This window comes from Artemia sp. Qi Xiang Cuo, chromosome 20 (genome assembly GCF_049724085.1).
Source record: "Artemia sp. Qi Xiang Cuo chromosome 20, ASM4972408v1, whole genome shotgun sequence".
Classification (NCBI taxonomy): Eukaryota; Metazoa; Arthropoda; class Branchiopoda; order Anostraca; family Artemiidae; genus Artemia; species Artemia sp. Qi Xiang Cuo.
Window position 1 is genome coordinate 43,984,388 of NC_142813.1, and position 17,432 is coordinate 44,001,819.

At 38.4% G+C, this 17,432-nt stretch overlaps 1 protein-coding gene across 1 annotated transcript in view; it reads left to right on the forward strand.

Moving 5' to 3' along the window:
* The first annotated feature begins 6,979 nt into the window (after positions 1–6,979).
* Positions 6,980–17,432, forward strand: part of LOC148940248 (uncharacterized) — a 57,471-nt gene continuing 47,018 nt past the window's right edge. Inside the window, exon 1 of the mRNA XM_089106499.1 lies at positions 6,980–7,044. Within this exon, the coding sequence (XP_088962625.1) occupies positions 7,003–7,044 (42 nt within the window). The 5' untranslated portion in view covers positions 6,980–7,002. The remainder of the gene's footprint in view (positions 7,045–17,432) is intronic.

The following is a 17,432-nucleotide window of genomic DNA, read 5'->3' on the forward strand; positions in this document are numbered from 1 at the left end:
ATAATTTTTAACCAGTATTGCTAAACCACCTTGCTTTTGTTGAGTTCTACTTACGTGAAAAAATTGGAAATCACTAATATTAATTTTTTTTGCCGAAATTTCATCTAAAAATGTTTCACAAACTCCAAAAATATCCGTACCAGATTCAAATAAAAAGTTTTTAATTGCATCTTTCCCGCTCCTTCATCCACGGCAGTTCCAAAAAGATATTCTCCTCATGTTTGGTTTTTATGATCTATTTCATGAGAAAACAAATATTTATTTGGGGGGAATAAAAAAGAATTTAAAATTTCATTATTATCATGGGCTAGGGGCGTTTGGAATACATTACTAAAATGGGCTGAATTTCTTTCCAATTCCTCAAGCGTAGATGTAGGGATCTCGTGAACTTGACTAGCCATTATCATGTACTGATCTCACGCCAAAGAGTACCCCCCCATGCCTCAAAAAATTACAAACACTAAAACTCACACAAAATAGATTCTTAATCATAATAATAGCACCCAAATACATCAAACCGCCCAGAACCCACCGCATTTTTTATTTCAACCCAAATAAATATCGAACACTTATACTCACATTATTTAACAAAACTAATCCACTATCATATCAACACAATCAGTCTTAAAAAAAAAAAAAAAAAAAAATCATGTATCCATATTTGCGATTTGACAACCATGTTTCCTTTCAAGGTCAGTAATTAGAGCGAAACCTTCACTAACTGTTAGTCGTTCATTCGTTCCATCTCGCCGCTTGATAACTAGGCAGGGGGGTACACCTTTCGACAACCAAGAGTCAATTCCAAAATCGTGCAATTCTAATTTCACATGAAGCAACCTCTTTCGAACTTCACCAACAGATTTTGGCGCATCATCTGTCAGATATATTTTGTCGAATCCTCCAATTTTTTTGTTTTTCAGTTTCTTGGCGTTCTTCAAAATCTCATTCCTGATTAACCTCGATGGCAATTCAAATTTCAAGAATTTGGCATTTTCCCTGAAATCCACCAACTTAACTGGGCTTGGGGCTGGGAGATCAAGGCCTTCAATAACAACTTTAGACATTAATTCCTTTGCTCTTATTTCATCTTGAACTTTCACATTCCACATCACTAAATGTTTATCATTTTCATTACTTTCCAATTTCATCATAGCAAGCGATATATTGCCGATATGTGATTTAAGTGCTATAGTTTCCTCCGCCAACACAGATATTTGATTTTTAAAGCTTGCCGTCTCTAATTCAACATTCTGAACACGCGGTATCAGCCTCGCCAATTCTTTACTCGATTCAGAAACAGTTTCTTCCAATTTTTTTACATTATGTTCAATTGATTTGATGTTAAATTTTAATGATTCTAAGGTGGCAGTATTACCTTTAACTGTTTCTAATATCAAACTGATACTTTCTGCTAAAGACTTTATAGAAACTTCATCACCTTGACTCGTTGCCGTAGACGCAGACAAGTTTAGAGATTCATCCATTTTCTTCTTTCTCTTTCCCATCCTTTAGAAACTTATCCAAGTTCAAATATCAAAGTTCATAAGTTCAGCTCAGAGCAGACTAATTTATCACGGTTAATATTAAATGTTCAACTACACCAATTCATTCACTTGTAATAGGTCCTGCTGCGAAGAGCTCTTACTCCGTTGAATGCATTCAGGTAACTGGAAGGTAGGGTCAACCTTCAAGGTCATCTTTGCTTCATACGTCCATTACGTACAAGCAAGGTACCCTAGTGCGATCGTTGTATTTGACTGATATGAAGGTGGTCCAGCAATCAAAGATGCTACCCATTTACGTCGAGCAAGGATGGTTGGCCGCCAAGTTTTTTTCACCGAAGAGATGACCCTCTGCATGAAGAAAGAAGAGTTTCTTTCATGTGAGACAAACAAAGGACGTTTCCTGAAGCTGCTCGGCAACCATTTGGAAGCCGTAGGTTTCCGAATTTTCCACTTGGAAGGAGACGCCGACGTTCTGATTGTAGAAAAAGCCGTAGAAGCTGCTAGTCTTACAGACACAATCGTGGTTGCTGATGATACTGACATCTTGGTTCTTCTGATCAGTCGATCAGATTCGCGTTCCGGGCGTTTATATTTATCACCTGCAGCTAAGTTTGGCGGTACTAGTACAGCTTGGGATATTAGTGAGATGAATCAGAAGCTAGGAACAGATGTCAGCAATCTGATATCATTCTGTCATGCCGTGCTGGGTTGTGACACAACCTCTCACCTTTACGGAATAGGAAAGGGCAAAGCCGTTCAGCTGCTACTTTCCAACAAGAGTTTCAGGGACAGCGCTGCTATATTTGGCGACAAGCTCGCATCGCTTGACGATATTATGGCAGCAGGATAGCAAGCATTGTTGATACTGTACGGTTGCCCTGATGTTTCGAACCTGGACACTGCCAGAAAGCTAATCTTTCACAGAAAAGTGAGCACTGCCACCACTTTCGTGCATCCACAAGAACTGCCACTGACTCAGGCAGCAGTGAAGTACCACTCGCTATGTGTCTACTGCCAAGTTCAAATCTGGCTCGGGAACTCAGTACACCCTTTACGCCTGGGATGGAAACTGCAGGATAACGAAGTTTTTGCGCCAATAAAAACAGATCTCCCTGCCTGTCTCAGCTGCTGAAAATTATCAAATTCTCGTGTCGTATTGACGGCTGTGATAGTGAAAAGTGTACCTGTAAGAAAAACGGACTTGAGTGTACTATAGCCTGCCGTACCTGTAAGGGAAGATCGTGCACCAATTCGAAGTTTCAAGAAGAAGAACTTATTGAAGAAGAATAACAAATAACTGTGATGATGAAAAATCTAGTTCCTACATTTTCATGATGTGCAATTTCTATATATTTGAAAAATAAGATAAAAGCTTTTCTCTGAACACATTAAGTTAGAACCTACCTTGTCTCATGCTGTTTGGCGCTGAGGTGTTTCGTCATTCCTGTTTATTGTTGTTTAGTCTTTTTTTTCCAAGCCTTTCGTGTGCACAGCCAAATAGACTACAAGAACGACAAACTTATTCCGTAGCAGACCTTGATAAACGCTAGTAAGAGTTTTTTTCCCCAAAGACAAAGTTTTTTCCCCATTTTTTTTTTGCTGATAAATATTTTTCTTTTGTTCAGGTGACAAAATGAGTATCAGAAATGAATTCAGAGCCAAAAGCTGATCTAAAAAGATGTGTAAAACATTATAGTTTACGTTTTTAATTTTTTTCCCGGTTTTTGAGAAAAGAAATAAAAAAACATTAAAAAAAACAATTTCACATCGAGCTAGAGATTTAGATTTTTGATATGTTGTTAAGCATTTTTTTTCGGTCCGGGTAGTGAAGAAACCATTTCTATACCAACTTTTCCTGGTCAAAACTTATTTTTCTCCTACTATAAGCAGCGCGATTTGCGCTGCCTATGATATATTCATCTTTACAATATTGTGCTACTACGAGGAGGCAACCCATAATGTATAACTTAGCTAGGAAGAGGTTTTTCAGCCCCAAAAAGGTCATCAAAATAAACCAAACTCAGAACGGAAATATCCATTCAGCAAAATCCAGTGCAAATGCTGTGGCGTTTACTAGGCTATATTTTGCTCGAGAGGCGCCATTCTTTAAGTTCACCCTGCAGTGTTGTTAGTCGTCACAGTTTTGGTTTGAGGTGTCATTTCTTTTTTCTTACCTACTGGGTTTCGAGTATGATTTTAGAACTAATTTCGTCATCAGTTTGTTACAAAACATGTATCCATCGTATGTTTCTGAAAGCGCTTGCGTAGGAAAAGTTAATGATTACATTAAACCTAGGATCAATGACAAAACAAGTTAATATCCAAAGCAAACAGAAATTATAATAAAAATTCAATTATATTTAAAACAAACAGAAACTATTGGAAACAGGAGCAGCCCTAACAAAGAAAAACTTTTTTTCCCGTTAGAGTTGGTCAGCTACCACTGCAATCTTTCTGCTGCAAATCAATATCTGAAGGAAAGTCATGGTGGACGGAAATCCTAAAGAAGAAAATAATTTTTCTACAGGAAATGCTGCTACTCAGCCCTGGTTATGTCCTAAGCAATAATTCTAAGCACCAATGCCTTATAAAGACCAGAATGCTATTGTGCTTTACTGAGAGCAATTCTTATTTCGGCATGGAGAAAATGCTTAAAATGTATTTTGTTTTCATTAAAGTGGAAATGACGTTCTCGTCTTTATGTGGCATAGCGGAAGTTGGCGCTATTCCTGTTTATTGCAGTTTCTGTTAGCTCAAGTTTAACTTAATTATTAATTGTAATTTGTTTTTTGGGGTTTCACTTGTTTATCGATAGGGGTTTGTGTTCGTGTATATGTTTAATGGATTAACGATGCTTTTTGACAGTTAAGGTCCTTGGCTTGGCTCTGCAGTAAGTTGCTACAGCTGAGTTCGAGCACTATGTCCCGTATTACCAAGCTGAGATCAAACCCACTGTGCCACCACAGAATAGATTTATGTTTATTTTTCACCTGAATTGCTCTTGGAATTTTCTTTCAATCGTCGTAATTTAATGTAGATTTTTACTTTTCGTTGAACGTATTATTATGATTTTTTTTTAATATTTTTGTAGGGTAACATTAAACTTCATAAAACTTATATTTGAAGTCAGTATAATAAACCGATTCTTTTGATATATCTATTGGTATCAAAATTGCGTTCCGGTTACTATTGAGCCCTTACTTACAAGGTCGCTCCTTGCTTACAGTTGTAACCACGAACTGTTTGATTTAGTGAAAGGTTCTTGTGAAATTATTGAATTGCAATGCTATGGTTGATATTTTTGGAAAAATGAGACATTGTCAGTTCCCAGTGTTGCAACAAAACTGTAAATTACTTTTAAGCTTAAGTTCTCTCTTTACTCATTAAATACTAAATATTGATTTTTACTATTATTTGTCGATTTTGGAAGAGGCCTGTGCTAACCACTGTGAAGGTAAATTGCTCTTCAACAACTGTGAGCTGGCCAATCTAGGGGGCACACAGAGGTTACTTAGCCCCCCCCCCCCTTAGCTCAGAATGAATTGACGCCACTGAGTAATAGTTATATACACGTATTGCGTTTTAGCTATTATTGAAGTAACAATGACATATAACATAACATCCATAAAATGTGAAAATGATAGCATCTTTGAAAATCAATGTGTATAGACAGTGAATAATACAGTAGCACAGGCTGTGCGAATATTTCGGCTGTATATCCAACATTCGTCTTCAGCGAAATACAACATAAAACAAATTTTAAACTAAAATCATATCATAAATTTTGTAAGAGTCAAGGTTTCCTCACCTTAAATAAGTTCTGCCAAGACTAAAAAATTCATTTTATGATTTTAGTTCAAAAATCTGCTTATCGATGTGGTTCTTTGAGTAAGTTTGGTTTCTTTTTCGTTGCCTTATATTTTATTTCGCTGATGACGGCTGTTGAAATAGCCGAAATATTCGTGTAGATTATACTACTGTGTTATCCACCGTCTTCACAAATTCCCTCGTTATCTTCTCTTGTTCTATATGAAGCGCAGGTAGTGGGGTCTTCGTCCATGCTATCCATGCTAGTAAATAAATGATATTAGAGAGGGCACGGTATATACACGAGCCTTTATGCGGTAATGTTCAAAATGACGTTTTAATTACACATAAAATTAAGTAATATGAAAAAATTACAATTAACCTGTTAAGAGTGTGGGGGGATTTTCACCAAAGAGAACACAGCTCCAAAAGGAAACAAAAAGTAAGTATTTTGGGTAAAAAAGCGATTTCTAAGGTTTTGTTCAAATTATGGATGTAATTATTGAATAGTTAAAATTTAAAAGTATTCGGAGGGAAATTTAAAAAAAGAAAAATTGGATATAATTAATTTAAAGGAAAATAATTATTTTATTTTTTTAATAGGAGGAGGAGGAACCAATTATAAAGATCGTCAAAATTGAGTATTTCGGTGGTAGGAGACAGGGCTGCATGACTTTTCCACCTAAAACTTATTTCCTCTAACATCCGTAGTTTTGGGATTGCATAAAACTTCTGTAAAGAACATTATAGGGGAAATCTTACAGCATAAATATACGTCTCCATAGAAATAGAATTGAGCAATCGTTATCTAGCTATGCAATGACTAAATAGCGACGAAGACCACACTGCCTTTCCATCATAAACAACAAAATACAAGAAGAACAATAGGAAATTTGTTTTTCTATAAGACAGTGGGTATTTGGGTAAACCGTTAGCTTGTAATTGGATTTGGGTTATCAATCAATAAGCGGAGACAATTTTAAAGTCTTCAGAACTGATAGAAATTGTATCATTTTGATGTTGAAAACATCACTTTATAATTTGACCGTACTCCTTATGTAGATTTGGTGTATCGCACTCTGAATAGTCATTTCTTTTCTTTTTTAGTGGTATAAGAGTTTTTTATGATCAGGAATATGTGTCTTGAACAATGATTAGAAAACTGGAAGCCTGAGTAATGATAGTGTTTAAGTATGGGTCTGGGTGCTTCAAAAGATTGAGGAAAATGTGCCCAAGAATTCTCAGAGAAATGGTCGAATGATAGGTTTTTGTACTCGTTTGAACGATAAACTATACGAAAAATGTCATTTGATCCCACTTTCTAGGGTTAAAATGAAAGAAAGACTCGTATAGCTAGGGTACATTTTGTAGATGAAGGATGATAAATGGCCAAAGACTTGATTTTTAGCCACCCATTTATGGCTAAGCGAAAAGTATTTTATCGCTGAATGCACTCGGAAGAGGTTAAAAGGATTGGTTTAGCAAGAAAATAAAGAGTGACGTGTTGAGCTGATTAGGGTGGAGGAGAGTGCACAGTGGAAGTTTGGTCTCCACTTACTTTGTTCTGCGATCTGTTGTTAGAAGTAGATCTATTTATCTTGACATTCTAACCTTATTCTTATGAATTTTTATGTTATATTTGCTATAGAATTAATGAAAAATTTTTCAGATTGGCAGTATATGACTCCAAATGGAATCGGAACCAGATATAATCAATAGGATTTTAAAAGAGGTAATTTCAAATGCTTTATCTTTGATGTTAGTTCAATTGCATTTATGGAAATTATCAATAACATTATATTCCAAATCATAGGTGGTGTAATATTGCTGCCAAGTAAAGAGCGAATTGGGCACAATGTATTATTATTTTTTTTTATTTTTTTTTTCCAAGGTTCTTTTTATGGAAGGAGATGTCGTAGGAACTTCAGAAGGAGCTGGCTCGGTTGGAAATTGAAAGTTCTAGTGCCCTTTTTAAGAGTTAAAAGTGATATCGGGGCAAGCAGCTCCCCTCCCACTCACCCTTTTTTCCAAAAACATTCGACCAACATTTGAGATAGCCATCTTGTTCAGCATAGTTGAAAGATCTAAAAACTGTGTCTCTAAGGATGACTACCCTCCCCTTACAGCTTATGTGGCAAGGACTTCAAGTTGTTCAACTAGCCCATTGATTGCATATAATATTTGTTATCAGGAAAGGGCGGGCATGTTTGACCTTCTTTGTCCAAAATGGCTAAGCCCTTCTAGGTGAAGCATTCAGGGAATGTTGAGGGGAGTGTTAAACTAAATAAAAACACACTATGTGCTCGTGGGTTGTCAAAAGGGTGTCTATCAGGAATGAATTATAGTATTACGTTGGAAATTTCAAGGAATGATGAGGAGAATGATCAACTGACTAAAAGATAATGTAAGTACTATTGCTACTGCTGCTACTACTACTGCTATTACCACTCCTCCCACAACCATTAATACTAATGTTATTAGAACTACTCTTTCTAAAGTGACTGCTACTAATTCTAAGGACTTAAGATGAAAATCATAGAAAATGTCGAGGGAGAAGTTGAACTAAATAAAAAACACTATGTGTACACCGATTGCCAAAGGGAACATCAGCAATATCTTAGGAGCTCTTAGCGTATTAAGTTGTAACTTCCAAGGCATGTGAGGGGGATGTACAATTGACCTAAAGGCTATATGTTCGCACTACTACTGCTGCTAATAATACAACTACTATTACATGTATTATGACTCTTACTGCTACTAAGGCCTAAGGGCATAAAGGTAAAAATTTCAGGGAATATTGTTGGGAAAGTGGAACTTAATCAGAAAATACTCTCTACATGCAAGCTAGCAGAAGGGTGTATCTCAGGAATCCCTTGGGGTATTAAGCTAGAGTATTAAGATGATATTAAATAGAGGGATGACCAATTGACGGAAACTGCTTTGACTACTGCTACAATTGAGTACTACTAAGGCTTAGGGTATTAAGTTGAAAATTTCAGGAAATATTAAGGTGTAAGTTGAACTAAATTATAACACACTCTGTGTATACAAGTTGCCCAAAGGGCGCATCAGAAATATCTTAGGAACGGCTTAGAGTATTAAGTTGAAACTTCCAGGGCATGATGAGAGGGATGTTCAACTGACCAAAAGGTAATATGTGCATACTACTACTGCTTCTAGTACTACTGTTACTACTACTGTTGCTACTTCTGTTTTTCCTACTACTACTACTTGGACTACTACTACCACTAAGTCTAAGAATAAGGAACCCAAAACAAACAGAAATTAAAATGAATAAGAGTCAAACTGAAAACGAGCAGAAATTAATATGAGAAGGATTCTAAACCCCAAGCTTTCTAAAAGCCAGAATATAATTTATACTTTACTGAAAAAAATTCAAATGGATTCACTGAAAAAATCTGCATTGTCAGTTTCATGTACATATGTTGATAATTATTCCTTAAAATCTGAATTGATTTTTGATTTCTTAAAGTCAGAAAAGTGAAAACATTTAAAAGAATTTTTTCAGTGAAGTACAAATTATATACTGACTTTTAGAAAGCTTGGTGTTTAGAACCCTACTCATATTTACTTTCTGCTCGTTTTGAGTTTGACTCTTATTTATTTTAATTTCTGTTTGTTTTGGGTTTTTCATTTATTTATTGATACTGATTTGTGGTAGTTGTATTCTTTGTAAATTACTTGATTCAATTTTTGGTCATGTTTGTTTAATTGTGTTTTTCAATTATTTTTGAAAACTTATTTTGTTTGTAAAGTTTTTTTTAATTAATTTCTGTTCGTTTTATATTGACACAGTCTTTTTCAGGGAGAAAGACTGAGCATCTTCTAAAGTTAAACAACCATCCATTCCATAAAAAATCTTAAACACCCCTGAACATAGCTTACAACTCTTGCCCCTAATCTCTGGGGATTGTTTCAACCCCAAAGGCCTTGTTGTATGATATTTAGAGCATTTTGAATAGAATAGCTATCTCAAAATTTCTGGTAGATGTATTTCGGGACAATACAGCGTGTGTGTGTGTTAGGGGGGGGGGGTAGCTGTCCTCCGATCACTTTGACTCTTAAAAAGAACACTAGAGCGTCTGATTACCAATCCAATGAGCCCCCTTCGAAGTTTATGTGACCATGCTTTCTATAAAAACCTTATATGTCCCCAGGGTATAACTAACCCTTACCCTGAGGGCTGGGGGTTTTGTTGTCCTCAAAGACTGAATTTCCAGACCGTTCTGATACGCTGAACAAAATGGCTATTTCAAAATTTTGATTATAAGTGTTTGGGGAAGTTATGGGCGTGGGGGGGGGGCATTTGCCCTTTGATCACTTTCTACTAACAACGTAGATACTAGTCTTCTCAAATTCCAATCAAATGAGCCCCTTTTCAAGCTTCTAGGATCAAACTTTCTATAAAAATATTGTATGCCCCAAGGGCATAACTTACGACCCTTGTCCTTAGGGCTATGGGGGGGGGATTGTCATCCTCAAAGACATAATTTCCAGACCTTTCAACTACGGTGAACAAAATGGCCATATACAAATGTTTATCGAAAAAAAAATGATGTTTGGAGAAGTGATGGGCATGGGGGGGGGATCTTCCCTCCGAATACTTTTCACTATTAAAAAGGGCAATAGCCCTTTCCTTTTCCAATCGAATGAGCCCTTTTTGAATTTTTTACGACAACGCTTTCTATAAAAAACATTATATGCCCCCAGGGTAAAACTTACAACCCTCGCCCCGAGGGCTATGGGGAGGAGGTGGGGTCATCCTTAAAGACCTAATTTCTAAAATATTCAATTATGTTGAACAAAATGGATATCTAAAAATTTTGAGTGTATGTGTTTCTGGAAAAGATTGGCGTAAGAGGGGGCTTAGTTGCCCTCCAATCACTTCCGACTATTAAAAAGGGCACTAGCCCTTTGAATTTCCAATCAAATGAGGCCTTATTGAAGTTTCTACGACAAAGCGTTCAATAAAATCCTTATATGCTCCCAGTGCATAACTTATAACCCTTGCCCTGAAGACTGGGGGGGGGTTGTTCTACTTATAGATGTAATTTCCAGAATTTTCATCTACGTTTAACAAAATGAATCTCTCAAAATTTTGATTGCATTTGCTTCAAAGAAGAACAGACGTGGAAAAGATATTAGTGGCGGCTCAAACACTTTTAACTATTAAAAAGGGCAGTCCACATTTCGCTTTCCACTCGTATGATCCCTTTTCGAAAGTTCGAAAACAACTCCTTTGATACGAAGTGCCCTGGTCTAAAACAAAAAAAAAATAATACATTGAGGCAACGTCGTTCTTAACTTAGGCAGCGCTATTGCGCTGCCTATGATTCAACGTAGTTTTACCAATTTTAAGAGCTGCAACAAAGTTTACAGTACCTGGTGACAAGACTCTTTAATTTTTTTTTGTTTTCCAAAATTTAACCTAGTTTTAACAATGTTACGAGCTGCAACAATTTTTGCTGTACCTGGTAACAAAGCTCTTTAAGGATTTGTTGTGTTTTTTTTTTAATTTAACTTAGGTTTTCCTATATGTTCAGGTTTATCTTAATTTATTATTTGACTCACGTCTATGTTTTGAAGAAAAGTATGCTTACTTTACTTTTACTTTTGCCGGGAACCAGACGATGATCCATCCTGCTTGGCACCAATGGACGATGGGATGACTGACTTTGTCCAACACGATCTGTCAGAAGCAGCCTCTTCTGCAATCTTCATGCCAGTCCTTATCCCAACGACGTCCGTGTCGGCGGGAGCCACCCCAAGGATCAAGGTCATTCTTGAATGTCTGCCAGAGATTCTTCCTTTGGCCGCCTGGTCTCCGTTTCAAAGCTGGAAAGGAGTCGTAGGTGAGGACATCCCGGGATATGGTTCCAGCTCGCCGTCGTAGTGTGTGTCCCAGGAATTTCAGTAGTCATTGTTCTATGATTACCGAGAGGGGGGTCTTCTGGGCACAATGCCTTCGAACCTCAGCGTTTGAGATATGAGACCATCGGCTGACCTGTAGTATCTGACTCATGCAGCGATGGTGAAATACTTCTAGTGAACGTATTTTTTTGTCCTTTAAAGGCCAAGTTTCACAGGCGTACAGCAGGATCGATCGAACAGTTGCCTTGCAGACGCTCATCTTCGTTCTGATGCTAATTTCATGTCTATTCCAAAGCGACTTCTTCATGCTTGTGAAGACGCCCCAAGCCTTTTCTGTTCGAGCTCTAACGTCAGCTTCTGCATCACTTTTCGGTGTTAGGATTGAACCAAGGTAGCGGGACTCTTCAACAGTCTCGATGGTTTTGCCATCTAGTTCGATATCTGGGTGGTTTGGGGCGTTTGCTTTCATGACTTTTGTTTTAGACTTGCTTATCATCAGGCCAGCTTTCTTTGATGTACAGGAGACGTCGTTGACCATCTTTTGGAGCTCAACCGACGAGCTACTCTTTCTTTGACATACAGGAGACATCGTTGATCATCTTTTGGAGCTCAGCCGACGAGCTACTCATGAAACCCACATCGTCTGCGAAGTCGAGGTCTGTCAGGGCGATCGGGTTGTCTTCTCTCTGACCGACGACAAACCTTTTGTGGGTGCAAAGTGGATTCGCCATTCTACTATGTAATTGAATTAATCCAGTCTATTATTAAATTGAACAGAGCTGGTGAAAGGGGGGCACCTTTGTTCTACCCCTGACTCAACGTCAAATTCGGTTGTTTCGCCGTCGGCAGTTCGGACTCTTGTAACAATAGAATCTTATACTACTTTGACTATCTTGATAAGTTCTGCTGCACACCGTCTTCCACCTTGATGTTCCAAATCTCGGTCCTGATAAGGGAGTCAAAAGCGGCAACAAAATCGATGAAGGCGATGATAGCACACAATTGAAATATCACGCTCTGCTGTAGGATGAGGTGGAGGGTAAGAATTTGTTTTTGGCAGCCCTTGCCAGGTATGAAACATGCTTGTTCGTGTCTTGTCAACTTGTGTTGGGCGTCCTTGAAACGGTTGAGGATGATTATACAAAAGACCTTCATGGCTTGGTCTATTAGTGATATACCTCGGTAGTTCAAGCAGACTGCCCTGTCTCCCTTTTTATATACCGGTATAAGTACTGAGAGTCTCCAGTCTTTTGGGAATTTCTTTGTCGTCCATACCTCAACTAGCAAGTCTTACAGCTGACATAATAGTTTAGGGGATGACCTTATACATGTGTGCTGAGATGCCTTCCTCTCCGGAGGCTTTGTTATTTTTCATGTTTTTCAGTGCCCGCAGAACATCAACAAATGACGGTTGCTGTTGATCTATCTGGTAGGGCTCCTTCGGTACAGTCTGGAAATTGGGTAGATCACACGGAGCTTTTGTGGGATTAAGGAGCTCGGAGAAATATTCTTTCCATCTCTCAAGGCGGTCTTTTTCTGTCTGAATAAGGTTGCCCGTTTTGTCTATCAGGGAGTCCGTGGAGATGGGTGACTTGCCTGTCGCTTCCCTCAGTGGCCTGAATGTTTTCCCTTAGGTTATTTGATTTGGCTGCTTGTTGCATATCAGAAGCCATTTGTGACCAGTCTTTTCCCTGTTGCTACGAGCAGACTGCTTTACCAGCTTGCGAGTATTTTTTAGGGGTTTTTTAGGGACTCTGAGAAGGGACCGTTTCTTTTCCACTAGCTCAGTTGTTTTGTCCGGGATCCATAGCCTTTGTTTCCTCTTGGTGTAACCAAGAACCTGTTCAGCTACCTCTTGCGTCAGGACTTTCAGCTTGAACCATCGGTCTTAGATGTCCGTGTAGTCAGTAAGGGCATCAAATCGGTTGTTAAGCTTCAGCTCGAAATCAGCCTTGATCTGCGGACTCAGTAGTTTTTATACATCAAACTGATTGGTTTTTATCTTCTTTTTGTGGGTGCTTAGTCTTTGACTGAATTTAGAGATGAGAAGAAAGTGATCAGAGCTGTTTGTTGAACTTGTACCCGTGCCTCTGTAGACTCTTGCATCGAGACATGAGCTCCTCTAATGTCTTCTGAGAAGGAAGTGGTAGATCTGGGCTTTGGTAACCCCGTCGTTAGATATCCGGGTCACAAGATGGTGCTTCTTGTGCTCGAACTGGGTGTTAACCAGACATGGGTTTTTGTGTCTGGCAAGCTGTGGCAACGCCGTTCGAGCATCTATCTCCGATGGTATAGTGCCCGATCACTCTTTTGGTGTTTGCACCCGGTTTACCAACCCTTGCGTTAAAGTTACCAGCGACAAATAGTATGGCGCGTCCTGGGACAGAGTCGAGTATTCTCTGTAGCTTAAAGTAGAACGCATCTTTGGCGTCATCAGGGCTATCTCTGATAGGCGCGTAGACGGACAATATAATCATGTTTCTAATCCAGCCTTTCAATCTCAGGGTAGAGATTCTTGCTGACACTGGTTGCCAAGAGATGACAGATGAATGAGCAATTGGGTCCAGGAGGAATCTGGCTCCGGGGAGACCGCTCCCATCAGTCGGTCCAGAGTTGTAAAATTTAAATGGTTCTAAATCCGTGAGGTCAATTGATTTCGTCAGTATGTCGTTTAATCTAGTCTCAGTAAGGCAACATATATTAAGACCATACTTTTTATTTCATGAGTAAGGAGCATCTGAGTTGACTCGGCCTTGCAACTTCTTACGTTCCAAGAACCAACTTTAAGTTTCTTGGTTGAGATGATTAGCCCACTTCTTGAATCAGGCATCATCCGAACCTGATCCGCATCGGCTACCGCGGACGCCGTAGTATTGTTCGTTATATCTGAATCTTCTCTATCCATTGGTGTTTTATAGGAATACTCTTGACCAACAGCTCCCCAAGCTTTTGGCGTCCCGTTGCGTTAGCCATTCTGCAGGTCGGGCTAGGCAACCAGCAGAACGTTTCACCACTCCATCGCGATGAGGTGCAACCTAGGGCTCTCCTCTAGCCTCACTAGGGATGGGGGCGTGAATCATAGCTACGAGGTCCCAACCTTAGCTTGGAGCACTCGAGCTTATCAGGCCCTATTTCCCCCTAGGAGAACTAGTGGTTGGTACGGTTCAATATTGTCTTGGTCAAAGAGCATGGGTAACTTATAAGAGTGGTAACTGATGCTAGTGTTGACAAAAAAAAACTACCTATGTCTTCTAGTGTTTGGTAACACTTGGCATGTTTTCAACCTCTGTAGTAGTTTGTCTGTCAGGAACTGAGACCAGACACTTGTTACTAACCTAATTTTATCAATCACCCTAATTAAATTAATGATTCTTAGCATTACTCTGAAAACAGTACCAAGTGTCGCCAAACGCAAGATGGCGTTCTAGTTCTTTTTGTCGACAGTAGCACGAGTGACCATTCTTGTAAGTTGCCCATACTCTTATATCTTGGAGGTTATTTAATAAAGTACATATAAATATGTCACTATTTCAATACATACACGCTTTTTTGTATGTGCATGCACACAGATGTATGTACATACATTCTGTATATATAATGCATAAATATTTCTAATGTATAAATTCTTGTCTGTCATATCATCTTGACATAACCGATATTTGCTATTTGTTTGTCCATGATAATATTTTTTAAATAATAATAACTATTTCACGGAGTAATTCTTTAGCTTCACTTCACTACTTCACTATCTTTGTGCTACTTAACTTGATCGCCAACTGAGAGAATGACATACAATACCCATACTAATGATCAAATTCGTTTGAAGAATCTCATTGAAAATCCTTCAAGTGTTCTCAGGGGAGAATCTCCTTATATCTATATCATGTATTTTTTTTATTTATGGATCTAAAACATTGCTATTAGTGTCTATTTAATTTTTTTTCATCAAACTATTTTATCCATTTTTATGTTTAAAATTTTTTTTTGTTTTTACTTTTTATAGGCTACCTTCTCGGAATTGAAGTTTGTCATTCAAAATTAGTGAATGGGTCGCTTGATGACACGCGTTTCATATGCTGCCGACCCTTGCCTTAATCCTTTTGTATAATTTGCCAAAAATTTCATGGGAAACTAGAAACTGTGAAGACAAGTACGATGGTGTTAATAGTAGTATAATAGTTATATTGTTCTATATAGTAATACTAATCATTTTACTATAATACAATGATAATGTTATAATCTTACAATAATTTATTACAAGTCAAAATACTATAAATAATCAGCAACAGTGAAAACAGCTTTTTCATTCGCTGGATATGATCCCCCCTCACACACACACAAAAAAAAACACTTCAAAATTGTCTACTTTGCCTTTTGAGCCTTAAGAAGCACCAATGAGAAATTGGAGCTGCCAGAAAAAATAAAAAGGCATGGGTAACATTCGCCTTAAAAGGTCATAATGAAAATATGGTTCAAGTGCCGTAGACTAATAAATATTATGTTATTAACCTATTAGACCTATATATAACCTATTAGGCTATTAGAAGTAAGATCTGTACCGGATCATACCTTTATTAAAGAATTCCGTATAAATTTTAAAAAAATATTTTTATAAGCTTTGGCGGGGATCCCTAAATTCTTGTCACAACTTAATCTAGGTTAAGGGGACGTAGGATCTGAACAAAGTCTACAGCTTATCAAACTTGTGTTTGAAAATTTAGCATAAATGTATCGAAATTTCTACGTCAGCCCCGGCAGGCTAGCGGAAATTATTACACAGAACCAGTTGAATCCGACCTCAGTAAGTGCATGCTTGATCCTCCCTCTGGTTTGTATACAAGCCGTTAAAGATTGTTACTTTTGCTGCTCCACAGTTGCAACCCATTTGTCATGACTTTTGCAAAAACACTCAACTCTTAACTATTAACAAAAGCACTCATCTATTAGAGAACTCCGTATAAATTAATCAAAATATCCTCATCAACTTTGGCAGGGATCCCTAAATTCTTGTCAAAACTTAGTCCACCGGCGGATCCAGGGGGCTATCGCCCCCCTAGACGGGCTGTAATTTTTTTGTTTTTGTTTTACTGCACTCACGGAAGTCTGCAATATCGCATGTTCTAACTACTGTAACTAGACTCTAAAACCTTTGTACATTACGTTCATTTCACAGCTTTTCCTCCGCCGCCGTTTCCTCCTCGAGTATTTCTCACCTCATAGCATACGTAGCAACAGTTTACCCGGTAACTTTTAGCTAGTTCTCACCAGTCCCCTCCCTGTTCGAGACGTAACGCAACCGGTTCTGAATGTTCTGGAATGTCAAAACAAACATTTCGTTCCAGTTTATAGTGAAATTTGAATGTGTGTCTGTCACGAGGACTTTCGTCGTTTAAGCGATATTAATGTCGGGAAAACGCGGACAAAAGACGCTTGACAGCTTTGTCATTTCAAAGTCTCGCAGAACGGATAGTGTAACTGTAACTGCAAGTTGCTCTTCAATTAGTTCTGTTGGAAGTGGCGAACAGGCATAAATTCCGGACACTTTGCAATCTTCTGTTGACCCCGTAAACGTTCACAGTGATCATCCAACAACACCCTCGCCCCCTACCCTCTTTCCAGAAAACGATATTGGGATCCACATCGGTACAATACATGCCATTGACGACCGAATAAAGTGCGAGCTTCTGGAGAGGCCATGGAATTTGCCTACTGGGTACCAAATGCCGCATTTTGTTCATTTAAAGCGGGGGAAAGATGAAAATAGGTACTTAACGATTCTCATTTGCAGAGTTTCCACTGGCCTGTGTATTCTGCTGCCAAGAAAGGCCTTATTTGTAAATACTGCTGTCTTTTTGTAATTGGGGCGAGCGGGGGCTCAAACAGACAGGTTGCCCTACAATAGCTGGTCACAAAGGTTGTCACAAAATTTGCTAAGTTACTGGGAATAGATGGAGACCTGATAGTACATGATACTTCCCAGTACCATCGTGACGCAGTAGAAGCTGGAATGTCGTTTCTAAGAGCCTATCATTCTCCGCACGAATCTGTAAATAACCGCGTTAACGAACAGCGAATGAAGCAAGTAACATAAAACAGAGAGAGGCTTAAGCCGATTCTGGAATCAATCATATTTATAGGAAGGCAGAATATTCCACTTAGGGGCCATCGAGATGATGGCAGCTTAACTTGGATGATATGCTGCTTTCCAATGAAGGAAACTTCCGACAA